At 47.9% G+C, this 27,760-nt stretch overlaps 1 protein-coding gene across 1 annotated transcript in view; it reads right to left on the bottom strand.

The window, feature by feature from the left end:
* Window positions 1-5,179: 5,179 nt before the first annotated feature.
* Window positions 5,180-27,760, bottom strand: part of LOC125161209 (uncharacterized) — a 36,086-nt gene continuing 13,505 nt past the window's right edge. The window contains exons 5-10 of the mRNA XM_047850875.1: window positions 26,327-27,484; window positions 18,500-18,698; window positions 18,086-18,254; window positions 8,354-8,480; window positions 7,736-7,919; window positions 5,180-6,887 (exon numbers count right to left, since the gene is read on the bottom strand). Of these exons, the coding sequence (XP_047706831.1) occupies window positions 5,342-6,887; window positions 7,736-7,919; window positions 8,354-8,480; window positions 18,086-18,254; window positions 18,500-18,698; window positions 26,327-27,484 (3,383 nt within the window). The 3' untranslated portion in view covers window positions 5,180-5,341. The remainder of the gene's footprint in view (window positions 6,888-7,735; window positions 7,920-8,353; window positions 8,481-18,085; window positions 18,255-18,499; window positions 18,699-26,326; window positions 27,485-27,760) is intronic.

The following is a 27,760-nucleotide window of genomic DNA, read 5'->3' as shown; positions in this document are numbered from 1 at the left end:
GGTGTGAGAAATTCTAGAGAAGTCCAAATTAGTGCCAGCAGGTGCTACGCTGTTAATCTAGGACTAAGCACTCTGTAGAATGTTGGAGCTCATGAAAACCTACTAAAAATAATTGTGAAGCTTTCTCTTTTTAAATATTTCGTTAGAATTTATTACAGTAAATATTTGACTCTTAAAAGTTAAACACAAGTGACTTGTAACCATCTGTTTTTACTGTGTATTTGGGTTTCCATACACACAACTGCGCAAAAACCCAGGGAAAACACTACAGCCATGCAGTAAGATACGCGGACGATAACAGACACTCCTGCCAGCACAGGAACCACCACTCAAACACCTGAACTCTCTGACATATACACACGCTACAGCGACAAAATCACAAAAACGGTCACTGGGACCGACACACATGTGGACACACCCAGACAGACACAGAAACTCAGACACATTGGCAAAGATGATGTCTCCAGAGAAAACTAATTCACTCCCAGGGATACACAGCTAGGCCCTCGGAAAACCACCCACCCAACAGCTCTCTACTCCAGACTAATCCGCATTAGCTACACTACATGTTTTACTGCTGTCTCTCCTCCTGGAACGGGGACTTCACACTTTCTGAATCTGTGTGAGGTAGGGAAAAACCTCTCTCGATAAGAACCCCTACACAGGAATCCGAGGAAGAAGTGGAAGGGACCCTATATGGCTGGGGCTATGGTGTTTCAGCCCCACACGCTGCTTTTAGGATTCTTTGAGAAATGCACTCATCACTACTTTGACCTCTTGTCACTGCTTTCCAACTGGAAGCTCGGTGAAGGCAATAACGGTGCCCATCTCGTGGACCGGCAGCCACCGTCTCCTACACTGCGGTCTTCCTGGCAGTCCTCCCCTCTCCTGGTCTCATGTGCCCACACACCTTGCTCCATCCACCCTGGGCGGCCCCAACCGCCTCCCAAGACTCCGCGGGTGGACACCTTGGGCACTCAGGTGCTCGTCCCACACACGTCTCCCAGCCACTGAGCCACCCATAGCAGAAGCCAGGCAGCGACGGGAACTGAAGCCCAGGGGCGGGGACTCCACTTCCCTCTTCGCTGGTGTAGTGTCTTCCGCGCGTGCGCGTCCGCGTCTGCCCCGCCCACACGCGCTTGCGTACTTCCGCGTGGGCTTCAATCCCAGGTGGCTCTGAGGAGTACTTCCTCACGGCGCGCACGGCATGCTGGGAGGAGTCTGAAGGGTGGAGCTCTGGGCCTCTGTGGAGTCTCTGCCCGAGACCTCCACTTCTCACAGGCAGCAGGGCTGAGACTACGCGGAACCGGAACGCAGAGCACGGGCATTGGTAGAAATGCGCATGTGCACTGGTGAGGTGGCGTTGTAGTCCCGGATGGGCGGCGGGTAGGCATGAGCTGTGGTGAGGAGTCCCGGCGCCGACAGGGCTTGTGCCGCAGCCTCAGTCCTCAGGCCAGAAGATTCCAGAACACTGGGCAGGTGAATGAGGGACAACAGGTGTTGAGTGTGCATGCACCTACCTGAGGGCCCTGACCAAACATCCATTAGTGACTTCACTGAGGGTTTGAGACTGTTCACACGGCCAAGGTGGGGAGCGATGAGCAGGGGCTCCTGCGGGAATAGGGGCTGCTGTGGCCATGGGGCACGTGCTCTCAGCCCGGTGGGGCTGCCGTGACGTCCTAATGGCGTCAAGTTTTACAGACTTCTAAGACTATATACAGGCATTCCTTTTGTGAGACATGACAAAGACAGGGAACTAAGATCACTGACTAGGTTTGGGGGATTTGAAAACAAATGGGCACCTCTGTTCGAGAGTGATGGTGTATTCTTGCTCTCTCTACCTCTTGCTGGCTCATACTCTGTCTCTCTCTCTCTAAAAAATAAACAGAAAAAAAAAACTTTTTAAGAACTAAAAGGCAACATATTCAATAAAGGATTAGTATCTAAAATATATAAAGAATATATAAAACTCAAACACCCAAAAAACAAAAAATCCAATTAAAAAATGGGCAGAAGACATGAACAGACATTTCTCCACAGAAGACCTACAGATGGCCAACAGACATATGAAAAGATGCTCATCATCACTCATCATCAGGGAAGTGCAAATCAAAATCACAATGAGGTATCATCTCACACCTGTCAGAATTGCTACAATCAATAACACAAGAAAAAACAAGTGTTGGCAAGCATGTGGAGGAGAAAAAGGAACACTCGTGCATGGTTACTGGGAATACAAGCTGGTGCAGCCACTGTGGAAAACAATATAGAAGTTTCTCAAAAACTTCAAAATAGAACTACCTTATGATCCAGCAGTCGCATTACTGGGTATTTACCTGAAGAATGTAAGCACACTAATTCAAAGGGATACGTGCAGCCCGATGTTTACAGAAGCATTATTTACAATAACCAAGATATGGAAGCAGCCCAAGTGTCCACTGATAGATCAATGGATAAAGATGTGAAGATGCACACACAATGGATCATTCAGCCATAAAAAAGAAGGAATCTTGCCATTTGCAACAAGGATGGAGCTGGAGTATTATGCTAAGTGAAATCAGTCAGAGAAAGACAAATACCATATGGTTTCACCCATATGTGGAATTTAAGAAACAAAACCAGCAAAAGTGGGAAAAAAAGAGACAAATCAAGAAATAGATTCTAAATTATGGAGAACTGCTGGTTCCCAGAAGGGACGGAGTAGGGGGATGAGTTGAATAGGTGATGGGGATAATGTACTTGTGACGAGCACCATGTGCTGTATGAAATGTTGAATCACTATATTGTAGACCTGAAACTAACATAGCACTATGTTAACTGGAATTAAAATTAAAAATTTTTTTAAAAAAACAACCCTTCTTCTCAATGACTGCTCTACCAATTTTAGTTAGCTAAATTCAGTTATTTCTGCCTTCTACAATCACCAAACACAAGCCAAAATCTGAAAATATATCCTTTCAAACACCCTCTGGCTGATACATCCCACTGTCCATGTGTTCACTCAAATTGCTTGAATTCAATGCACCCAATTTTCATTGACTACCAGTGTGTTCCCAGTGGTTTGAGTTAGAAAGCTTTGACAAAACAATTATTTAAGGTTTTATTAGCAATGAGTAAGAAATCAGTTTAATAGGAAATTCTTATGCAACAATAAAAAAAGTTACACAACAAAAATGTCTTAAGTTGTATGCACCTGGAAATACTGACTTAGAATGTATAATGCTTACCAAAATTACGGTTGATCTGGAATGCATAATTGCCATGGGATATTTTAATGTGTTCTCTCAGTAAATGAAAAAGAGTATAGCATTTGGTAGAATTACGGGTTGAATTGTCCACCAAAGTCCTATCCCCAGCACCTCAGAATGTGATCTTATTTAGAAATAGAGTTACCACCAATATAATTAGAGGAGGTGATACTGGAATAGGATGAGCCCTAACTTGATATGTGTGGTCCTTATAAAAAGAACGCCAGATGAAGAGATAAACACGCATGTGGACAGAATGCAGAGTAAAGATCAGTTATATCGCCACAAGCCAATGAACTACTAAAAGCTAGGAGAGGGCTGGAGCAGACCCTTCCTTAGTACCTTCAGAGGAAGCATGGTCTGGCCAATACTTTGAACTTAGACTTCTACCTTCAGAACCATCAGACCAAAATTTTTGTTGTCCTAAGCCACCCGACTGTGGTACTTTGTTACAGCAGCCCCAGAAAAGTAATGCAGTAAGTGCACAGATGATATAAAAACACTGTAAGTTGTGTATTTCTAGGAAATATCTACAAAAGATTTCCCTTGACAAAATACATACTGTTTTTAATGACACATAATCAAACGTAACAGTTAAACCCTTAGCAAGAAACAGCACTTGGCTCTCCCAAAATCTAGTATACGGAGGTGTTTTTTTCTCACGTTGAAGGATTGACTCAGCACACTATAAGATGTGATAGGTTAACTAAGTCCCATGTGTTATTTTGCTTTGTAGCAACACTGTAGCTTTTATGGCAGAATCAGGATCACGGAGTCACTAGAAGTATTGAAAATAAGGTGTTCACTATACAAATTAGACCTTATACACATATGTGAAGATCTAGAGAAGAGTGAAATCATAGTATCAGAAAAGATCACTAACCATGAGTCTGAAACAGTGGTCTAGAGGACACATCAGAGTTTGTAAGAATATCCAAACTGTGAGTGCAAGACCACACAAATGGATCCTTTATACGTAGCTCAGGAAGATATTCATGGAAGCCTGCAACTCTGAGAAAAATGGGAATCAAGCACATGGCATTTCTTTTTTTTTTTTTTTAAGAATTTTTTTTTTCAACGTTTATTTATTTTTGGGACAGAAAGAGACAGAGCATGAACGGGGGAGGGGCAGAGAGAGAGGGAGACACAGAATCGGAAACAGGCTCCAGGCTCTGAGCCATCAGCCCAGAGCCTGACACAGGGCTCGAACTCACGGACCGCGAGATCGTGACCTGGCTGAAGTCAGACGCTTAACCGACTGTGCCACCCAGGCGCCCCCACAAGCACATGGCATTTCTTTTGCATGATACTCTTGATTGGCAGGGCCAAAATTAAGGGAAAAACCTCCTTTGCATCTATCACACTTTAATATGGCTCCAAACAGAAATGGCTTCTTCACTTCCATCTTCCAAATCTCGTGCCAAGTTAGGCTATTGGTAAATCTGAACGTAAAGGGAAGGGTTTCTGGGAAATGTAGTTCCCAACACTGCCCACATTGACATAATACAATCTGGAAGAACCACCTCAAACTCTGTATCTTATATCTCATGGTTGCAAAGTATCTCTCAAGTAAAAGCCTACTGTCCAATTTCCAATCACACTCAAGGGCAAGGAGCAAAGGGAAAAAGTTGAAAGTGACAATTCACATGAGACTATGGTTTGAAGAACTCTGCATAATTATCAATTTCTGCAAACTATTTGTAAAGCAAATGCAGTAAGGCTCCTCTGGGCAAATTAAATAAATAGATTCTCAGTATGGCAGAAAATACGTAACAGGTGATACCCAGGATCTGCCACACCAAGCTAGTAAGAAAAGCCCAAGAAATGCCAAAGTGTCATTGTTCCAAAAACCCCTTAAAGAATTTAAAGAACTAAAAAACTAAAACTACTTACATATTAAAAACACACTTCAAATCACCAGGAGTCCAACAAACTGTAAAGATAGGTTTATTTACTGAAATGTAGGGGAAAACATAGTATTTGCAAACTTTCGTATGAAAGCTAAGAGTACTTGGAGAGCTATTCTGCACCCAAGTTTTTATCTGTAAAAGAACTGGAAATGCACACCCCATGGGTCCGCTTTGATGGGGTTCTCACAAAGGCAGTACCATATTTACAACTTTTATCAGATTTCTCTCCTGGTGTGGATTTTCTGAAGCATGGGGCATGAATTCATCTGCAGAATTTCCCACAGTGCATAAGTAGTGTCTCTCGGTAGTGTGTATCCTTACATGTCTTCTTAAGGATGAGGAACAACTAAAGGCCTTCCCACACTCCTTACATTCATAGGGTTTCTCTCCAGTGTGCACTCTCATATGTATCGGCAAGGATGACGGCCATTTGAAGACCTTCCCGCATTCCTTACATTCATAGGGTTTCTCCGCGGTATGTGTTCTCACGTGCTGCTGCAGGAGTTCAGGCCAACTGAAAGCTTTCCCGCACTGCTTGCATTCATAGAGTTTCTCTGCGGTGTGCCTTCTCATGTGTTTCTGTAAGGATATGTGGCAATAGAACGCTTTCCCGCATAGCTTGCATTGATAGGACTTGTCTCCTGGATGCATCCACACATGTTCTCGAAAGCAAGCAGACAAATTGAAGGCTTTCCCACACTGTTTGCACTCGTAGGGTTTCTCTCTGGTGTGTGTCCTCATATGTCTTCGTAAGGAGATGGGCCAGTTGAAAGTTTTGCCACACTGACTGCATTCATAAGGTTTCTCCCCAGTGTGCACTCTCATATGCCCTCGAAAGGACGAGGGATGGCTGAAGGCTTTCCCACACTGGCTGCACTCATAGGGCTTCTGTCCACCATGAGTCCTTTCGTGTCTTCGAAAGGACTGGGGATAAATGAAGGTTTTCCCACACTGTTTGCATTCATAGGGTTTCTCTCCAGTGTGAATCCTTTCGTGTCTCCGGAAGGACTGCAGGTAAATAAAGGTTTTCCCACACTGTTTACATTCATAGGGCTTCTCTCCAGTGTGTGAGATCATGTGCCTCCGAAAAGCTGAGGAGTAGCTGAAGGCTTCTCCACATTCCTTACATTTATGTGGTGTCTCCCCAGTGTGTGAGATCATATGCCTCCGAAAAGTTGAGGAGTAGCTGAAGGCTTCCCCACATTCCTTACATTTGTAGGGCTTCTCTCCAGTGTGCGTTATCATGTGTCTCCGGAAAGTTGAGGAATAACTGAAGGCTTTCCCACATTCCTTGCACTTATATGGCTTCTCTCCAGTGTGAGTTCTGACATGACTAGTAAGACTTGAGAAATCAATGAAGGCTTTCCCACATTGCTGACACTCATAGGTTTTCTCAGCAGTGTGAATCCTTACGTGCCGGTTGAGGGAAGAGGTACGAGGAAAGGTTTTTCCACATAATTTACACGCGTGGGTTCTCTCTCTGTTGTGGGTTCTCACATGCATTCTTAGGTGTGCACGACAGGAATAGGCCCGCCCACACTCCTGACACTGATACGCTTTGTGTCCAGCGTGCATGGCGATGTGACGCCCGAAGACTTTCTCATACTCACTGCATTCATCCTCTTTAACTCCGCAAAGAGTTTTCTCATACAGATTAAGATTTGGAATCTGACTGGAGCCTTCCCTGCACTGACCATTACTTTCAGAGAGTCTCTCCACCACAGGATTTCTGTTAAGAAGAAGAAGCATGTTATCAACAGTTTGACTAATGATTTAATATTTACTAATAAGTATCAGCATTACATTCTTAGGGGCGCGTGGATGGCTCAGTCGGTTAGGCGTCCAACTTTGGCTCAGGTCATGATCTCATGGTTTGTGAGTTCAAGCCCCGTGTTAGGCTCTGTGCTGACAGCTCAGAGCCTGGAGCCTGCTTTGGATTCTGTGTCTCCCTCTCTCTCTCTACTCCTCCCCTGCTCATGCTCTGTCTCTCTCTGTCTCTCAAAAATAAATAAACGTTAAAAAAAAAAGGATTACATTTTCATCAATTTCAGTGAATGTGTAGGCTATCTGATAAAGCAGAATAAACAATATCATGAGGAGATTGAACCATAGGCATGATGAAAACAGTTTCTTTTTTTTTTTTTTTTTAATGTTTACTTATTTCTGAGAGAGAGACACACACACAGAGCGTGAGGGAGGGAGGGGCAGAGAGGGAGACACAGAATCTGAAGCAGGCTCTGAGATGTCAGCACACAGCCCAACACGGGGCTTGAACCCACGAACCATGAGATCATGACCTGAGCCAAAGGCGGGTGCTCAACGGACTGAGCCCCCCAGGCTCCCTGAAAACAATTTCTTAAACATGGGCTTTTCCTCCTAATTGTTTCCAACTGAATTATGTTTCTAACACTCAACATCAACATCATATTTAAGGAAATTTTTTTTGTAAAAATTCTCACTGAGTAAACAAATTCGATCTAGGCTCCTGTGGGTGACTTGTTTTCTTTGGTTTTTAAATTTCGTGACATACTAGGATTCTCTCCTGGAATACTGCTTTCTCTTGTGAGTGCAGCTCACCTCAGATGTCTCCCCTGGTTTGTGGGCTGATCTTCCGTGCTGAGTTCTTCCCAAATTTTCCCTAAAACAGAGGCCCAGGATTCATTTCTGGTGAACTTTGCCAATTTGTTTCCCTTGGATATTTTATTCCCATAAGCATCCTGCTGAGAAACAGACCCACTGGCCTTCAATTGAGTCTCATCATCTGAAAGCAAAAACGGAACAAAAGTTTTAAAGGAAGAAGGTACCTGTTAGTTGAAATGACACTGAGGACTTTAGCTGTATCGGGACTTCACCGATACAAGTACGAGGGCTCAAAACGGTAAGCAATTGAACGAAGGCAGTTGAATTCTCATACGATTACATAAACTTCATTGGGCTCCTTAATGACCCATGAAATCGGTATTTTCTGATGACACAAAGGGAGCTTGCTTTATAGAAAGAAAAAAAAAATCAGTTTAATACAAAGATTCTCATTCTCATGCAGACATTATAAGATTCTAGCTCTCCGATGGTTGTGACCCTGGCTTACTAATTAATAAGCATTCCCTTTCCACATTTAAAATCTTGAAACAGGCTTGATGTGTAAGAAATGCTTGTTCTCCAAACAACCACGTGAAGGAATGAGGTCATTCTTACCCACTGCGGCCAGGTTTTTCAAGTTTTCCAGCATCACATCTCTGTAGAGCTTCCTCTGAGCAGAATCCAGCAAAGCCCACTCCTCCAGGGTAAAGTCCACAGCCACATCCTCAAAGACCACTGAGTCCTAAAACACCCAACATATGTGCAGAAGGAAAGTTGAGACTCTAGAGCAAGTCAGTTCAATTCACGGGACATTCAGACAAGACCCTGTGGTCACCCAACATCCACTCTATGACTCAATCATCAGACCTCTCACTCTGTCCACACTTGCATCCTCCTCACAAGTTTAACAGTACCACTCACCCTACTGAACTTATCTTTACACTCTTATTGCAACCACATCAAATCTCATTCTCCTTTAACCAAAGGGTTCGGACCACAATGGAGAATTCACAGAACAGCTCTCCAAATGAATCAAATATCTGCATTTTAAGACCCATCGGTCCTTTGTGATACAAACTACTTTCGCTCCTTCCCTGTTGCGCACCATGTCAAACCCCAGGTCAAACGTGGGTGAGGTTTTATGAAATAAGAACACACTCAAGGATTGGGGACTCTTCCTTCCTGAGAGACTTGGTGGAATCCAACTTGCAGCAGGGGCCAACTGACCACAACATCTTAACTCCAGGCCCTAAGTAGACAGGTCCTACTGGCTAAATGACAAAATTCTCTTGAGGAAGTACTGTTTATGTATTTGTGTCATACAGGAATAGGATAGAAAGTTGTTGAGAAGTCAGAGCTCAGGGAAGAGGAAACAGGCATGAGAACTCAGACCTGCATCCATTCACTCCCCACACTCCCGAGTCTCAGTGCGACTGCCCGCCGGACCCCCACCAGACAAATGTTATCTGGTGACAAGCAGCTCTTTCCACCAGAAACATGGAAAAGTACTGAGGATAAGGTTGAGTCCCATCCCACCAGGGGGTTAACTGAAGTCAAAAACACCCATCAGTGAATTTGCCCTTGATGATGAAAACAGATCGGGTTAGGCAGTGCCTTCCTACAAAGGAAACCCTCCCACCTATCAAGTTGCAGGTAAAAGCTCCCCCCTCCATACATCATCCCAGAGGCCATGCTCTCAATTTCTCTCCTCCCCCTGTCCCTCCCCTGCTGGGCACGTGAGCATGTCAGGCCAAGCCCTGAGAGCACAGGACCCACTGAGCTGCATGCCTCCCTTGAACCCTGGTCTTTTAAAAAGTTCATCGGCCCACTGACATCTATGAGCAGGAGAAAATACTCTCAGTCGGCAGTTCTGCTGCCAGAATTTACCTATTCAACAGGGTAGCAGCTGAATGGGAAAATCCCCGTGATGGGCACAGGGAACAACCGGTCCCTGAGTCAGCTGCACTGTTCTTAGTTATCTGTAGTGCTTCTTCCAATGAATCTCCACTCCTAGTGTGCAGGAAACGTGCCATCAGGGGCCTTAACTTTATTCGTAGACACAACTCCTGGCAAGGCTGGTGTCTGGGAACCTGGGTTTCAGGTTTCACACCAGCCTGACTGATCTCACCCACAGTGTCTAAACTGCTGTGCACGCGACACATTAATACGCAACACCTGCCTTCCTTCTGGGAGTCTGGAGTCAAAATGCCGGGCGCTGGGTCTCTACCAAGACTCCCTGCGTGACAGTACCTCCCGAGTCGTCAAGACTCACTGCTGGGCGCACTCCGTGTGACTCCACCGGGAAAGAACACTTTTCCCCACGTGCCTGTTCCCTGTGCTAGCTCTGCTGTGTCTCCATTTGTTGTAACAGATCACAGTCATGAGTAAAACTATATGCTAAGTCATGAGGGTCCTCGCAGGACACAAGGATGGTCTTGGGGGACACCAGACAGAGTTGGCATCGGAAGTGGAATCTGCTAGAACACCCCTGGCTCACTGAAACATAGCAGAAGCCATGTGTATGGAGAGAAGGTGTGGAGAGACAGCTGAGCTGCAGTCTGTCATGAATCAAGAGTTGACAGAGGTAAAGGTGACAGAGGTCCATCCCCAGGGGGGCTGGCGCGCTGGGTATACCGCCACTTTGGGCCATGCTATCTGAGCGAGAAGACTTCAACAAAACACAGCTTTGGTGAGGTCTCGGATTTTTGTTCTCTCTTCCAGGCAGGAGGAGAAAGGGCCCCCAGGTTCCCAAGGGTAAACTATGGATGGGCAAAATATATGAAAAGTTTGCATTGCGCTGGGAGAAAAAAATTAGTTAAATCAGTTTCCAGGACTGGAGCAGAACTTCAGATAAACCAAGGGAACAGGGGCAGGGACCCTCTCCCCATCCTTCTGCCTGGTTGCTGCTGGGCTGCCGCAGCCTCCCGGCCCACCCCTCACACGGCAGCCGGGATCGTCCCTGGCAGCTGTGGTGTTACCCAGTAAATGCCGGACTCACTACGAGGGCCTCGTCGTGGGTTACGCTGTCTCCCAAAAAGGTACGCTGAAATCCTAACCCTTGGTATCTATGAATGTGACCTTCCCTGGAAATAAGATCTTTGCAAATGTAACCCAGTTAAGACAAGGTCGGTAGGATGGGCCCGAATCCAATCTGGCTGGTGGCATCCTGAAGGGGGAATGCCAATGCAAAGTCAAGGACACGCAGGGACGGCAGCCACGTGAAGATGGGGTGCAGAGATTGGAATTATGCTGTCACCAACAAAAGAACACCCGGGGCTGCCCGAGGCCGTAAGACACCAGGATGACACAGAAGCACAACCCTCCGCCATCTTGATCTTGGGCTTCCAGCCTCCAGAATCTGAGAGAGTAAGTTCTGGAGCCACCCAGTTTATGGTCACTTGTTACGGCAACACTACAGACAGAACTCAAACGGCTTCAAATAAGTTTGTGATGAGGAAAAAGGGAAAAGGTTGTTTTGTGGGTTTTTTTACTTAAATCGGTTTTGTTTTGTGGCTACTGCATCTGCAAGTAAGATAAAAATGGACCCACATGCCTGTAATGTAATAAATGCTAAAGGAATCATCCCAATCAGTGCAGGGAAACAGTGTGGACAGGACACGACCCCCTTGCTTGTTGCCACTGGTGCATGGGGTGGAATTTAAACTCCTAAGTGGTAGAACAAGTTTAGGTTTTTTACTGAGTTTTTACCTACCGGAGGTTCACAACCAGAGGGAAACAGTGAAGCAGGCAATCTCTAAATGGAGAGATGCTTTGGGAATTTTAAGTACAAGTTTTCAGCTTGCCAAAGAGCTCTTACAAAAACCTACTTCTTTTTCTTTCTTTTTTTTTTTTTTTAAAGTTTATTATTTTTGAGAGGGTGAGAGACAGGGCGTGAGCAGGGGACGGGCAGAGAGGGATACAGAATCCAAAGCAGCTCCAGGCTTTGAGCTGTCAGCACAGACCTCCACGCGGGGCTCGAACCCACAAACTGCAAGATCATGACCTGAACTGAAGTCAAATGCTCAACTGACTGAACCACCACCGAGGCGCCCCACCAAAACCCATTTCTGATGGCCGCTAGACGCAGACGACGGTCCGGCAGTGTGTCACGTGGACTCCGATGAGAGCAGGGACCACACGTGCAGCTTGGAACACACAGTTCTGACCCTGCAGCGTCTCAGCTCTGCTGCTGCTAAAAGAGGCCCCTGGTGATTTGGGGAATTGCGAACCGCCTGAACTTGACTGCAAGCTAACAGCCCGCGGTGTCCGCGATGGCTGTTTCAGCCTCACTGCACGCTGGGCTGCTCTGAAAGCAGGTGCAAGCTCCAGGAACAGGACTCTGACCGGGAACCCTGCAAACTTAGGACACTTGTCTGAGGTCCTAACCCACGAAAACCTGCAGGTGGTCCATCTGGGTCACTCACGGTTGCCGGTGATGAAGGCCTTGTTCTCCAATGAGACAATCTGAAATCAAGCTGTTCGTTTCCGTTACTTTCCGCACAGACCACCCCCAGGTGCCGTCCCCACCGGTGAGGTGGACGAACTAGTGTTGTGGGTCACAAAAGTGTCTGAAGGTGACCACCGCAGGCATCCCTGCTAACAAGGACCAGACTGCGTTACTTCAAATAGGCTGCACTGAGGGCGCCCGGGGGGCTCAGTCGGCTAAGCGTCCGACTTCGGCTCAGGTCATGATCTCGTGATTCGTCAGTTCGAGCGCCATGTTGGGCTTTGTGCTGACCGCGTGGGGACTGCTTGGGATTCTGACTCCCCCTGCCCCTCCCCCATTCACCTCCCCCCCCCCCCCCCCCGCCCCTTCTCTCTCGGCCTCTCAAAATAAATAAAGTTAAAAAAATAGGCTGGGGCGCCTGGGTGGCTCAGTCGGTTAAGCGTCGGACTCATGACCTGAGCCAAAGTCGGATGCGGTCATGATCTCGCGGTTGGTGAGTTCCAGCCCCACACCGGGCTCTGTACTGACAGCTCAGAGCCTGGAGCCTGCTTCATATTCTAGCTCCCTCCCTCTTTGCCCCTCCCTCACTCACACCCTGTCTCCCTCTCTCTCAAAAATAAATAAAAATATTTTTTAAAACAATAATAAATAGGCTGCACTGAAAACTCCAGGGCAAGCCCCCCCACCCCAGAGTCCACAGTGGGGACCCGCTGGCCTGGCTGCCTAATGCATATCCCATCAGGGCACTATCTTATCCCTGAAAGACACTTGAGTCAGCCAGAGTTGTGCCATGCCAGAATGGACACCTGAGGCCAGGTGAAAATAAAACAATACAGAAATTTTGAGGATGAAGCTTCCTAATGTTCTAAGACCTTTACCTTTATGAGCAACGGGATTTGCTTGAACTGGACAAGTCAGGACCCATAAAGGGCATAACCAAAACCAATACTGCAGACTGGTCTCACTCGGCTACACAGGGTACCACTGATAATAATTTTGCTGTAAAGATGTCTTGTCCAAGGGCCAAAGGAACGGACTGTTCAAAAAAATTTGTTTTTGATGTTTTTATTTATTTTTGAGACAGAGAGAGACAGAGCATGAGCAGGGGAGGGGCGGAGAGAGAGGGAGACACAGAATCCGAAGCAGGCTCCAGGCTCCCGAGTTGTCGGCACAGAGCCCAACGCGGGGCTCGAACCCACGAGCTGTGAGATCACGGCCTGAGCTGAAGTCGGACACCCAACCGACTGAGCCACCCAAGGTGCCCCGGAATGGGCTGTTCAGAAGTGTTAACTTAATAGGCCTGAGTCCTGCTCCCAAGGTTGGCCCTTGGCTGGTTCACAGGAACTTGGATTTGGGAAGGCTTCCCACCACCCTGTTAGGAGAGGCTCCCTATGTCTTGTTATGCTAGTAATGTCTTGTGCTGAAGACCAGCTTTCCTTCTGGGAGTCTAGAATGTTGGTACGTGCTAGGCATAGGGTGTCTTCATGACCCGGTACCAGAGTCTCTCGTTAGCTTCCCTGGTAGACACCATTTACATGTGTCCTCACTCCGGGCTGCTGGAGGGACTGAGCATATCCTGCATGATGTCCCCGGAGGGGACACCTGGAACCCTGTGGCTGGTGTCCTCGGGACTTGGCCCCAGGCACATCTCCCCTCTGCTGACCTGGTGCTGTATTCTCTCGCACTGTAATAAATCAGGGCTGTGAGCGCAACTACGTGCTGAGTCCTGGGAGTCCTCCTAATGGACCTCTGAACTTAAGGGTGGTCTTGGGGACTGCTACGGACTGAAATGTTTTTGTGCCCTCCAAAATTCAGGTTCAGTCCTAACTTTAGTGTGAGGGTACTGAGAGGTGGGGCCCTGGGGAGGGGATTAGGCCAGGAGGCTTCAGCCCTCATAGGTGGGGTGAGTGCCCTTATAAGAGGCCCGAGAGAGCTCCCTCGTCCCTCCATGTGAGCACACAGTGAGGAGACCACTGTCTGTGAGCCAGGAAGAAGGTCCTCACCAGACACGAATTCTGCCAGAAATCTGCCAAATCTGACATCAAGACACCTTGACCTTGGACTTCTCGGTCTCCAGAACTGTGAGAGACAAATGTGTATTGTTTATAAGCGCCTGGTCTGTGGCATATTTTAATGTTTATTTATTTTTTAGAAAGAAAGACACCATGAGCGGGGGAGGGGCAGAGAGAGAGGGAGACACAGAATCGGAAGCAGCCTCCAGGCCCTGAGCTCTCAGCATGGAGCCCGATGCGGGGCTCGGACTCACAAACCGTGAGATCATGACCTGAGCCGAAGTTGGACGTTCAACCGACTGAGCCACCCGGGCGCCCCTGGTCTATGGCACTTTTGTTACAGCAGCCCCAGCAGATGGAGACAGGGACTCCCAACACACCTGGCTCAAATCCACCACCTTTATGAAGTTAATTTTTTAAGCGCCATGCAGAACCCAGTATATGCAAAAGATTCTGCCAAAGCCTCGTATGCATCAGCTCGGATATTCTTAAAAACTCCGCAGAGCAGGTATTACTAAAACTGGCTCACGGCGGAGGAAACGCAGGACGGTCGGTAACCTCCCCGAAACTCCTCCAACGCCTGCACCCGTACACACCGTGTGGTGGTTTCTCTGTTGTGACTGCTGTTTCCCAGTGTGGTGAGAAGAATGCACTGACTTCTGCCGGGCACTAAGGCGAGTAGGCAACAGGAACCTCTCCTACTGCCCTCATGCCCTCACGCTCCTGCTCGTGGCAGAGCCCTGTGTCCCCGCAGGACCGCTCTGTCTGAGGACCTCACCTCTGGCTCTTTCGCGGAGCGAACTGTATTCAGGTCGCGGTTACTTGGGTCCTAGAACCTGCGGGCACCGGGGCTGCAGCACCGAACAAAACAAGAATTCTGAACCACGTGGCTTTTAAATTCTCTTGGGAGGAAAATGATAAATGAGAAAATCAAGTTGCCGTACTATGGGAAATGTGCCACACAAGCGGGTTCGGAAGAACGTATATATGTTGACGTGTGTGTTTGTGTGTCATTGATCTCTGTGTGGCTATTGACATAGATACATATGAATGACTGGCTGCAGGGCAGAGGAGAGGAGAGCAGGAAAATTAATCATTTCAGATTATACTGCAGATGGATACCTAAATCGCTAAAAAACATACACACGTGTACATGTTACATACACACATGTAACGATACGCATGTACGGAACTCTATGGGCAGAACCACAAATATACACATACAAGTCTTCATATACTTCTACGTATTCGTTACCCCTGGAGAGGGAGAGGGCCTGCCCGGGGTTCACTTCGAGTGGGGCTTCTCGTGTGAAGCCTTGTTGTACATTTACGGCTGAATTTCACTGCACGGAGGGTTCTTTTTTAAGGTATCTGTCAACTGAACAATGCGTCTGTCAATGCATTTTCCTGCATTGTCATCTGTCAATGATAAATGCATCTGTCAAATGCATTTTCCTGCATTAGTGCTATATTACACAACAGAGTATGCTAAAACCAATTCGTGTGATTTACGTGTAATGCTCCCAAGAGACGTCAAAAGCCATTTTATAATATTCAGCAACCATACGTAAAAAATCTTACCACTGGGAAACGATGGTAACATGCCCAACCTGGTCAAGGAGAACCAATGAAAGAAGGTTCTAAACAGAACAAAGACCATATAAAACGGTACGAAGCTCACTGTTTCCTCCAAAACAATTGGGTACAAATCAGGTATGCCTGGCACCTCCCTCTCGATTTAATCAACATTATACTAGAGATCTGATCCGGTACCACTAGAAAACAAACACAGGTCTTCGTGCCTAAGCTTAAAAACTGTATATACGGGGGGCGCCTGGGTGGCTCGGTTGGTTAAGCGTCCGACTTCGGCTCAGGTCATGATCTCACGGGCCGTGAGTTTGAGCCCCGCGTCGGGCTCTGTGCTGGCAGCTCGGAGCCTGGAGCCTGTTTCCGATTCTGTGTCTCCCTCTCTCTCTGCCCCTCCCCTGTTCATGCTCTGTCTCTGTCTCAAAAATAAATAAACGTTAAAAAGAAATTTTTTTTAAACTATATACGGGACACCGACGTAACAAAAATGACAGTCACAAAATAAGATTTTTAACAAGATTCCAGGATAAAAATTCAACATGAAACCAAATTTCATTAACAGCAAGTCAAAAATTCATTTAAAAAAGATGACACAGGGGCGCCTGGGTGGCGCAGTCGGTGAAGCGTCCGACTTCAGCCAGGTCACGATCTCGCGGTCCGTGGGTTCGAGCCCCGCGTCGGGCTCTGGGCTGATGGCTCGGAGCCCGGAGCCTGTTTCCGATTCTGTGTCTCCCTCTCTCTCTGCCCCTCCCCCGTTCAAGCTCTGTCTCTCTCTGTCCCAAAAATAAATAAACGTTGAAAAAAAAAATTAAAAAAAAAAAAAAAGTAAAATGAAAGCTATAGAAAGAGCCAAATGGAAAAATCTGAAACCATTAAGGGTTAATGCCCAAAAAGAAATAAATGGAAAGAAAGCACAGAGACAAGATCTCACTGTTACTAAGATACCAACCCTCCCAAGACAGACCTACAGTCTTCGTAATATTCTATTAAAACCCACAAGCCCAAGTGTGGTTTTTGGGGGGGGGGGGGGGGGACTAGACAAAGGGTAATTCTGCAAATCTAACAAGAAGAACAAACGTCCAAGGACAGGCAAAGTGTTCTAAAGAACAAGGCAGGGCCTGCCGACACTCGGGATTTTAAGGCAACAGCACTCCGACATGGTGGAAGACGGCCGGATCAATGGGAAACGGGTCCAGGCCTACGGGGAAACTCGATTCACGGCGGGACAGCCCCTGAAGAGCGGAGGCAGAAATGATGAACACTTTAATTCATGAGACAGTGACAGACTGACTTCTAAATAACAAAGATGCTTGCACTCCTACCCCTTCCATGGACACGAATTGGTTGCACATTACAGCAAAGTGTATCAGCAATGAAAGGAAACGGTACCGTCACAAACGCTCCACGCGGCCAACTCAACGAGATTGGCCAACCAATCTCACAGACTGGTTTATCCTTCTAATTTACCAACTGACCTACCACGCTTTGCGGAAGGGTATTCGTTCCCCCGCAGCCCGCGGGAAGGGAGATGTTCTCTATTCCTCGGACACTCTTTTCCCCAGAAAGGCTTTCCCGGGGAGGCCCGGGATTCCACCTGTCATCACCCAAAGGCACAGACCTGAGAAACTTACTACACACGGGGACGGACTTCCAGAGAACGTTTGACAAATGGAACGTAAGACATTTTCTTATTTTTCTGAAATCCACTCCTTTGAAAACATCTCATGCTCGCCTTCGCGCTATTAACTAAACGGGTTTGACATCCGCTAAAACACCGAGGTTCCGGTAAGTGAATACATCTGCTGGGGGGGGGGGGGGGGGGATGAACCAGGCAGGCGCGGTGCAGGGCCCCCGCACTGCACCCCCGAACAAAGGGCGCCGACCCCGGGCCCGCTGCAGGTGTTGAGGGGAGGGCATGACGCTTCGCAGGAGGCCGCACCAGCCCCCCGCAGGGGAACCCAGGCGCCGGAACCGCCTCTCCCCTCAGCCCCAGATCCAGTCTGCTGTCTGCCACGTCCCTCCCAGAAGCGGTTACCTGGGGCCAATGATCTGTCAGGGGGTCCCCCCACCCCGAGCCCAGGGCCCCAGACAGGTGCCCCCACACTCCTCGCCCGCCCCCCGAGGTGGGGGGCAACCCGGGACTGCGAGTCCCCAACATCCCCCCCCCCTCCCTCGCCCGAAGGCGGAGACTCGGGTCTGGAGCCCCGGGGACGGGGACACCCGGGCCGCGGCCGCAGGGAGCGGGTTCCGGCCGGATGGAACCAGCTACTCCCGGTCTCGGCCCGGGCCGCGCGCACTCACCATGTCGGGGCTCGGCTCCGAGCTCTCCGGGGAAGACGTCTTCCCCCCGGGCCCGAGGGCCGGGCAGGTGAGAGGAGGACACCTGGGTCCGCGCGGGCAGGTGCGCAGGAGCCCCCGGGACCTGCCCGGAGCCACGTCCACGCGGCCGCAAGCGCGCCCGCCCCCGCGCCTGATTGGACGGCGTTTCAGGCCCCCGCGCCCTGATTGGATGGTGCTCGGGGTCCTCCCTCTCCCAGGGCTCCTGATTGGATACTTTTCCGAGACCCACCTCTGGTGCCCTTGATTGGACAGTGCTCCTCACCCAAGCTCCTGATTGGCTAGTTCTCCAAGCACCGCCCCGGGGCCTCTGATTGTGTTTCGGGAAACGCCCTTGTCGTCCTGATTGGACGGTTCTCCGTGACCACACCCCTGCACCTGAGCGACAGGCCGTCCCGACACACGTGGCTGACCCGCTCGCTCCGGATGTGCGCCGGGAGTTGAGCCTCCTGGTGGCGCGGCGTGGCAGGACCTGACCTCCTGACTCGGTTTCCCCGCGGAGCGTCCTCTGCCCGGAGCCGGGACCGAGAAGACAGGGCCGCAAGGCCCGGAGGCGAGGTGACCGTGGACGAGTAATCTTTGTTCAAGAACAAAGACCCTACGCAGTGACGTCACCGCACGGAAGGCCGGGTCGGGCTCGGGGTTCAGGAGTGACTTTTGACATCTGAGGCTCCGGCCCCGTCCCGGTCCTGGAGGTCCGCTGATCGCGGGGGATCGGGACCTGGCGCCCCGCCCCAGTGCGGGCAGCTTTTGAAACCCGCAGGTGTGCGTTTTACGCCGCAGAGAGATGTATTTCGAATCAGGGTTCTGTTGTGTCCCCAGGGAATTCTGCAGACTAAAAGCGTGATGTCCCCGAGGCAATGGAGTTCCTGTCTTAACTGATTTGAAACAACAGGAAAGCTTCTGTAAGGCTTTGGGACGGACCTGAAAACACTTAATAACGGGGGCTTAACACCCAAGGTATCTAATAAGGCCTACCCGCTTAAGAAAACTGTGCCTAGGCTGGGTCTGGACGTCCAAACGCTTGGTACCACTTACTTGATTTACAAACAGAATTAAAAAAAAAAAAAAAAAATCGGGGGGTTTGCAAAAAGGTTTTATACGCTGTCATAAGAATGAGTGTTTAGAAAATTAATACATAAAAAGCTTCGAGTTAAAAATAAATGACTTGTTGGATTCATAAGCTATTTAAAGTATGATTATATACGTTTTCGCTTAATATGGATTAATAATGAAAGCCAAATTTCAATAAATCAGCATGAGATTTAGAAGTCTGCCTTAAGACTGGGTTCGGGCACGAACCTCCAGCACCGTCTGCCTGCCATAGTGTGTTCAGATAACTACCCTGTAAGCATCACTCATAAAGGACATGTCATCTCATTCATTAAGGTGAAAAATGAGGCTGATCTCGGGATTCTTCCCAAAACATTCATTTGCACAGAGAACAAAGTAACACTGTAGCAGCCTGAGGGGAAAGAAGTGCGAGTCAAGTTATCTGAGATGTGATTCATGTGTGGAGGTAACAAAGGCTTTCTCAAACGCACAGAGTGACAGGACAGGAAGGCGCAGACCCCTTCTCCCTCCTGCGCCCTCCATCCACCCTGCGGTTAGAAGGTTCTAGTATTCGGGGAGCCGCTGGCGAAGTAGAAATGTGGTTTCCTGCATGTTCAGCCCACTCCAACCCCACATCATAAAGCCAAGTATGAAAGATGTGGCCGGCAGAATAAAGGTGCACACGTGGTGATGACCAGAACCTGTGAACATGGCCCCGGACATGGCAAGAGGGACTTTGCAGAAGGGATTAAGAGCCCTGAGGCGGGGGTGACCCTGGGTTCCCAGGCAGCCAGCCCAGCATCCTCAGGAGGTCCTCAGGAGACAAAGGCAGGGGGTAGGAGTCAGAGAGATGGTCAGACCCCCAGCTGCTGGCTGTGAGGATGTCGGAGGGATCTCAGGCCAAGGAGTTTGGGTGGCTTCTAGAAGCCAGATAAAGGTGAGGGAAGAGATTCTCTCTTAGGGTTTCCAAAAAGAAGACGGCCTTGCCAACACCTTGATTTTAGGGGGCGCCTGGGTGGCTCAGTCGCTTAAGCGTCCGACTTCAGCTCAGGTCACGATCTCACAGTCCGTGAGTTCGAGCCCCGCATCGGGCTCTGGGCTGATGGCTCGGAGCCTGGAGCCTGTTTCCGATTCTGTGTCTCCCTCTCTCTCTCTGCCCCTCCCCCGTTCATGCTCTGTCTCTGTCTCAAAAATAAATAAACGTCAAAAAAAAAAAAGACGGCCTTGCCAACACCTTGATTTTAGACTTCTGACCTCCAGAACTGTTGTAAGAAATTGGTTAAGTCACTAAGTATGCAGGAATTTGTTACAGCAGTCACAGGAAGTTCACAAGATGGCTCTGAGGCAGAGGAAAATGCCTCGGCATGGGGCACAAAGAACGCCTCTTCCCAGCCTGATTTTCTGTGGGACGACTTTGAACTTTCCACGGGCTCCTTCAACATGACTCTGCTCCCACAGCGGCGCATCTTGGGGTGATCTGACCGTTTTTTAGAGAACAATGTCTTTGCATCTTTGTGTTTGAAAGGTAGCACTTTTCAGATAGATGATATTCTGACTAGAGATTTTATCCAAACCGTAAGCATCCATTCGTAAGGCGTTGGGAGGGCTGGTTTTTGCATTCCTCAAAGAAGTATCTCCTAATGATAACCACAACAGGGGGAGAAGGGGAGCACTTTCAACCCGTCCCCCCACATTTCAACCATACAGAACATGCCGCAACATTTTCAATACTCATGTATCTACTGCCAAGATGTATGAAATCCTATCGGCTTACCATCCTCTATCAGATTTCTTGAAAGAAATCTGATACTTTACAGGGGCGCCTGGGTGGCTCAGTGGGTTGAGCATCCGACTTCGGCTCGGGTCATGATCTCACAGTTCATGGGTTCGAGCCCCGTGTCAGGCTCTGTGCTGACCGCTCGAAGCCTGGAGCCTGCTTCAGATTCTGTGTCTCCCTCTCTCTCTGCCCCTTGCCCGCTCACACTGTCTCTCTCTCTCTCTCTCTCTCTCTCTCTCTTTCTTAAAAATAAATAAACATAAAAAATAAATAAGATAAAATAGAAAGAAAACATCACAGATAGAGTTGAAACGCCCTGTGTATCACCTCCAGAATCCCAAGATCCCTTCCACGTCCTCCCAGAGGAAACCATAATCACAAATTTAGTGCGTATTATTGCCATGACATACATTTGGATCCACAAACTACATATAACATTTTCCCGACTTTCAATTTTAAAGTGCCCTTATATACTATACACACTCTGTGACTCGACCTTTTTACCCTACAAAAGCTGCTTAATATTGATGATCACTACAGGTTTCATTATAGGGTTTAATGTAATAAAATGCCAAAAGAAACCGAAGCAGGAAATACACCTTCCAAAAACACCAGCAAAGAAATACACTCCACCAATACAAACAACAGTAGAAGACAGAAAATAAAAGCTTCAAAAATAAGAAAAACGACATAAAATACATCAGAATTAAAGCCAACAACATTTATCAAAGCAATAATTGGCATAAATGTGTCCTTTAAAAACAAATGGATTTTCTGCTTTGAATCCTAAAGCAAAATTCAATTATGTACTAAAAATGAGAGATGCAAGGAATTTTAAAGGTTGAAATTCACAGGAGGTGAAAAATTATTCCAAAATTAAAGGCTAGTTTTGTTTAAAAAGCAGAGGTGGGGTGCCTGGGTGGCTCAGTCAGTTAAGCATCCTACTTGGGCTCAGGTCATGATCTCACAGTTCATGGGTTCAAGCCCCACATCGGGCTCTGTGCTGACGGCTCAGAGCCTGGAGCCTGCTTCGGATTCTGTGTCTCCCCCTCTCTCTGCCCATCTGCTGTTAGCACTCTGTCTTTCTCTCAAAAATAAATAAACATTTTAAAAAAAAATTTTAATGCACATTACTGGGCACCAACTCTCACTTGTTAAATCTGAACGTCCTGACGTGAAATTTGACAGCCAATGATTAAAAAGGTTGATGCAGCAGGCAAGCCAGATTCCAAAGCATAAAAACAAAGAACACAGCTTCTCCCCAAGATCTAGAGAACGTTTTAAAACTTGATCACAGGGTACACCACACAATGAAACTCAACACGTTTCAAAGATTCAGGACAGTAGACACATTCTCAGACCACAGCACAATAAAGCAGAAACTTAACAAGATAATAAAGATAATGGGGATCTACAGAAAGCCCACAGAAAACATCATACTCCATGGTGAAGGACTGAATGCTTTTCCCTAAGATCTGGAATAAAGCAAGGAGGTGTGTTCTCAACACTCCTGTTCAATATTGTACTAAAGGATTGAGCCATTGCAATCAGACAAGAAAAAGAATTTGTTTTTAAAGAGAGGGAGATGGGCATTTAAACACCAAGAAATTGGGGCGCCTGGGTGGCTCAGTTGGTTGAGCGGCCAACTTCGGCTCAGGTCATGATCTCGCATTCCGTGAGTTCGAGCCCCGCGTCGGGCTCTGTGCTGACGGCTCAAAGCCTGGAACCTGTTTCGGATTCTGTGTCTCCCTCTCTCTGACCCTCCCCTGTTCATGCTCTGTCTCTCTCTGTCTCAAAAATAAATAAACGTTAAAAAAAAAATAAAAAAAATAATAAAATAAAAAAAATAAACACCAAGAAATTGAAAAAAAAAAAAAAATATATATATATATATATATATATATATATATATATATACATTCTCTCTCAAAATACTTTGAGAGATAAATAAAAAAAAAATGTTGTAAATATTTTTCTTAATGGGCTCCGTGTCCATAATCTCACAACCTTGAGATCAAGAGTCACACACTCTACTAACTGAGCCAGCCAGGTGCCCCTCTAAATAGTTTTGAAATATGTGAAAACAAAGCTAAATGAAAGCTTTCCTCTGGTTACAGTCCTCACCTTGGAAGCTCCAGTGACTCACATTTCAAATTAAATATCAGGTTGTCAGAAAGGCCCTGAGGTTAGTCACTCTCTTTTTATCTATCACGGCATCATCCTGTTTACGTCCCCAAGAGCACTACCAAAATCTGCAATTATTTAATTAAAGTATTTGGTTAGCTATTTCACATCTGTCCCTGCCCCTCACTCCATCATGGATCTGGCTATACAATGAGCAGAGTTCACTGCAAAATGAAAACATAGCAGGGGGATCCTCTGAATATCAAGATGGGGGGCACCTGGGCGGCTCAGTCGGTTAATCGTCCAACTCTTGATTTTGGCTCAGGTCATGATCTCATGATTTGTGGGATCAAGCCCTGTTTGTCGGGCTCTATGCTGATGGCACAGAGCCTGCCTGGGATTCTCTCTCCCTCTCTCTGCCTGTATCCTGCTTGTGCTCTCTCTCTCAAAAATAAACATTAAAATATATACATATTTTAATGGGCACCTGGGTGGCTCAGTCGGTTAAGCACCAGACTTCGGCTCAGGTCATGATCTCATGGTTCGTGGGTTTGAGCCCTGCGTCAAGCTCTGTGCTGACAGCTCAGAGCCTGGAGCCTGCTTTGGATTCTGTGTCTCCATCTCTCTCTGCCCCTGCTCAGCTCATGCTCTGTCTCTCTCAAAAATAAACATAAAAAAAAAAAAAGAATATCAATATGGATACACTAGAGTATTTAACCAATCACAGGACCTTTGTGAGACACACTTGGGTGACTGCACACATCACAACTGATGAGGCCGTCCTGCTTCCCCACTCCTCGAATATATGTGCAGGGAGGGCAGACACCTCATCCACCTTACGCACAGCCACCTAGCACAAGGAGTTCCCCACAACTGTTGGAGGGAGCAAGGGATAGAGACCGGAAAACAGTACGCTTGTGACACCCCGACGTCAGCCAGCCCTCAGAACTGGATGAAAGCTACAGATGCTTCCCCAGATGACACGCTATGCCCCAACATACATCCTGCATCGAGCACAAGACTGTTCGTGGAGCCCTTAAAGAAACGTATCCGTCAGCCCAGTAGGGTCTACACAGACCCCAGATGAGGGATCCCTACTTGAGAGAAAGGCAGCAACAAACGACGTGATCAGGTACCACTTAGGTGACAGGAGACCCGACAGGCAACCTTCCTCATCAGCCACAGAGAAAGGGGAAGATCTAGACAAAGGTCAAATGACTTCCAAGGGAGAATTTAGAAAGCACAGTCCCCCTGCATCCAAATGTGGCATGGGCCCTTGTACAGGTCGTTCAGGTTCAAATCCTGGATCCGGCACCGTCTAGTCATCTGACTCTGGACAAGCTCCCTTATTTCTGTTTGCCCTTTTGTAGTGTCGGCAGGTGAACAGTTACTATCTCTTGGGCTTGGTGAGAGTCAATGATGAGCCACACAGAAGTGCTGGAAACAGAGCAAGCAACCAACAGGTGACGCTTGTGCTGGTGACGGTACACATCAGAGCTCTCGGTCTCCACTCAGGCAAGTCCGCCTCGCGGGTGGGATTTCTCCCAAGCTGTCAAAGGCTGCTCCACTCCCCCCTGTCCCGAGACCGACTGCACTCTACCCTCCCCACCATGGCATCGGCAATCCTGATCAAAGAAACCTGATATCCCTTGGGGTCGTTTGATTTCTACCTACCGTCAAAACGATTATAGCAACGCCAGACAAAATGACAAAAGGCAGGAAACCACACATCATCGGATAACTCTGACAAACAAACTCTGTCCAGTTCCTCCACATCTCTGCCCAGCCTTTGTCCGTTTATGTACATATTCAGAATACACTGGACGGAGTCACACATACCATTTTGCACGCTTTATTTTTCACTGTGCACCCAAAGCTCTTTCCGTGTGAGCACACGTTCTGTGTTGACACAGCCGGGCACGAAACAAGTTAGCACCTAGCTAAGGGACCGACAGGGGCAGGATGACTAAGTAAAATACTGAAACAGACTATTGAAACAAAAGTACTGAATTTGGGGGCACCTGGGGGCCTTAGTCAGTTAAGCGTCCAACTTCGGCTCAGGTCGTGATCTCGTGGTTGGTGGGCTCGAGCCCTGCGTCGGGCTCTGTGCTGATGGCTCAGAGCCTGGAGCCTGGAGCCTGCTTCTGACTCTGTCTCCCTCTCTCTCTGCCCCTCCCCCCACTCATGCTCTGTCTCTCTCTCTCTCTCTCTTTCAAAAATAAACATTAAAAAAATACTGAATTTTGATGGGGCACCTGGGTGGCTTTGTTGGTTGAATATCTGACTCTTGATTTCAGCTCAGGTCATGATCTCAGGGTTTGTGGAATCGAGTCCCATGTCAGGCTCTGCAATGACAGCACGGAGCCTGCTTGGGATTCTCATTCTCTCCCTCTCTCTCTCTCTCTCTCCCCGTCTTTCTCTGCCCCTCTCTTGCTAGCATAATCTCTTCCCATAATAAACATTTTTTTAATACTGAATTTTGAAACAAAAGGTATTCTGTTTCAACAACTAAATTAGTATGACAATTCTCAGCAAAATCTCTTTCCACATTGCTGTTCACATTTATCAGTCTTTTCCAAAAGGACACGCCCCACTCGGCATAGCTCAATGGCAATTTCCCCCACTAAAAGGTCCCTTCTCAGATCTAGACCTCGGAGCTTTTGTTCAAGAATGTGCATGGGGCACCTGGGTGGCTCAGTCGGTCAAGTGTCCGACTTCAGCTCAGGTCGTGATCTCACGGTCTGTGAGTTCGAGCCCCGCGTCGGGCTCTGTGCTGACTGCTCCGAGCCTGGAGCCTGTTTCAGATTCTGTGTCTCCCTCTCTCTCTGCCCCTCCCCTGCTCACGCTCTGTCTCTCTCTGTCTCAAAAATAAATAAACGTTGGGGCGCCTGGGTGGCGCAGTCGGTTAAGCGTCCGACTTCAGCCAGGTCACGATCTCGCGGCCCGTGAGTTCGAGCCCCGCGTCGGGCTCTGGGCTGATGGCTCAGAGCCTGGAGCCTGCTTCCGATTCTGTGTCTCCCTCTCTCTCTGCCCCTCCCCCATTCATGCTCTGTCTCTCTCTGTCCCAAAATAAATAAACATTGAAAAAAAAAAAAAATTTAAAAAAAAAATAAATAAACGTTAAAAAAATTTTAAAAAAAGAACGTGCAGAAGCCTACTTCTTTTCAAACAGTCCCATCAGAAGGGCAAAATCTAACCATACTTCTGTAGCAGAGAGCTAAAAGGTACCTTACAGGCAGCAAGTGGTCTCTAAAACCCAATGAGGTTGCTGCTCTGATAGAAAGCTTTCCCACAATCAATTATTTTATAGGTTTTCTGACTGGTGTGAGTTTTCTGATGTGTGATAAGGGACGAGCTCTGGCTGAACGCTTTCCCACATTCGCTACAGCCGTACGGTTTCTCTCCGGTGTGAGTCCTCTCGTGCCTCACGAGGGAAGACCTCTGACTGAAGGCTCTTCCACACTGATTACATTCATAGGGGTTCTCACCAGTGTGAGTCCGCTCGTGTTGGTTGAGCGAGGAACGATCACTGAAGGCCTTTCCACACTCGTTACATTCATAGGGCTTCTCGCCCGTATGCGTTCTCTTGTGCAAGACCAGGTAAGAACTCTGGCAGAAGGACTTTCCGCAGTCTTTGCATTTGTAGGGCTTTTCCCCTGTGTGAATCCTCTGGTGCTGGGTGAGAGACGAAATCCTGTTGAAGGCTTTCCCACATTCGCCGCACGCATAGGGTTTCTCTCCAGTATGAGTCCTCAAGTGTCGTGTGAGGGTTGAGCTGTGCGTAAAGGCTCGCCCACATTCCTGGCATTCATATGGTCTCTCTCCTGTGTGGATTCTCTGGTGTTCACTCAGGGAATGCCTCCGGTTAAACACTTTCCCGCAGTGGTGACATTCGTAGGGTTTCCCCGCTGTATTCACCGTGTTGTGTGTTGTGAGAGCCATACCGTGAGGAAATGGTTCCCCGCTTTCGGCCGCTCTGTTGCGCTGACTGAAGGCACTATTGTGGCTGACGTCTTTTCCACATTCGTTCCCTTCACAGGGTCTCTGATCTGTATATGCCATCTGATGATGGTTTAAGAATGGATCAGCTACCAAACTCTCAATATCTAGACCACAGTCGTGGGAATGTTCTTCTATAGAACCTCCTTGAGATAAAGCAAGGTCTGAGCTCAAACTACAGGCTTCCCCAAACTCATGCCAGGCAGTGGTCTCCCTTTGAGCAAACACCTCCGCCTGGTGGTACGCCAGCTGCCTCAAAAGCCCGTGCAGGGCTTCACGATTCTCCTCAAGTTGACCACAGCCCCAGTCTCCTTTGGGAAGCTTTACTATAGTCATACCACGGGGTGGTTCTTCCCCCCAAACCACCTTCTTACAAGATGACTCTTGGCTTTTCAGTATAGCAGCCAAATCTGAAATACATTGAGAAAAGGGGGGGGAGAGAAGAAACTTGTAACTTAATAATGGCGGCACAAAAGTACTTCCAACATGCATGAGGTGCATGTGAATCCGCGTTCAAGTAGCAGCGCTCAACGCAGGAGAAAACAGGAAAAGCTCCCGAGGCCAGGACGCAGTGTAAGAAGTTTGCCGATGACGGAAAACAGGGGGGAATGTAAATGTAGAAGGGATGGCCCTACAAAGGAGGGGGGATGAGAATGGCAAAGAGAAGGAATTATCAAGAAGGCAGA

The sequence above is a fragment of the Prionailurus viverrinus genome, chromosome A2 (assembly GCF_022837055.1).
Source record: "Prionailurus viverrinus isolate Anna chromosome A2, UM_Priviv_1.0, whole genome shotgun sequence".
Lineage (NCBI taxonomy): Eukaryota > Metazoa > Chordata > Mammalia > Carnivora > Felidae > Prionailurus > Prionailurus viverrinus.
Note: the sequence above shows the minus strand (reverse complement) of the source record. Positions and strands in the feature narration are given on the sequence as shown.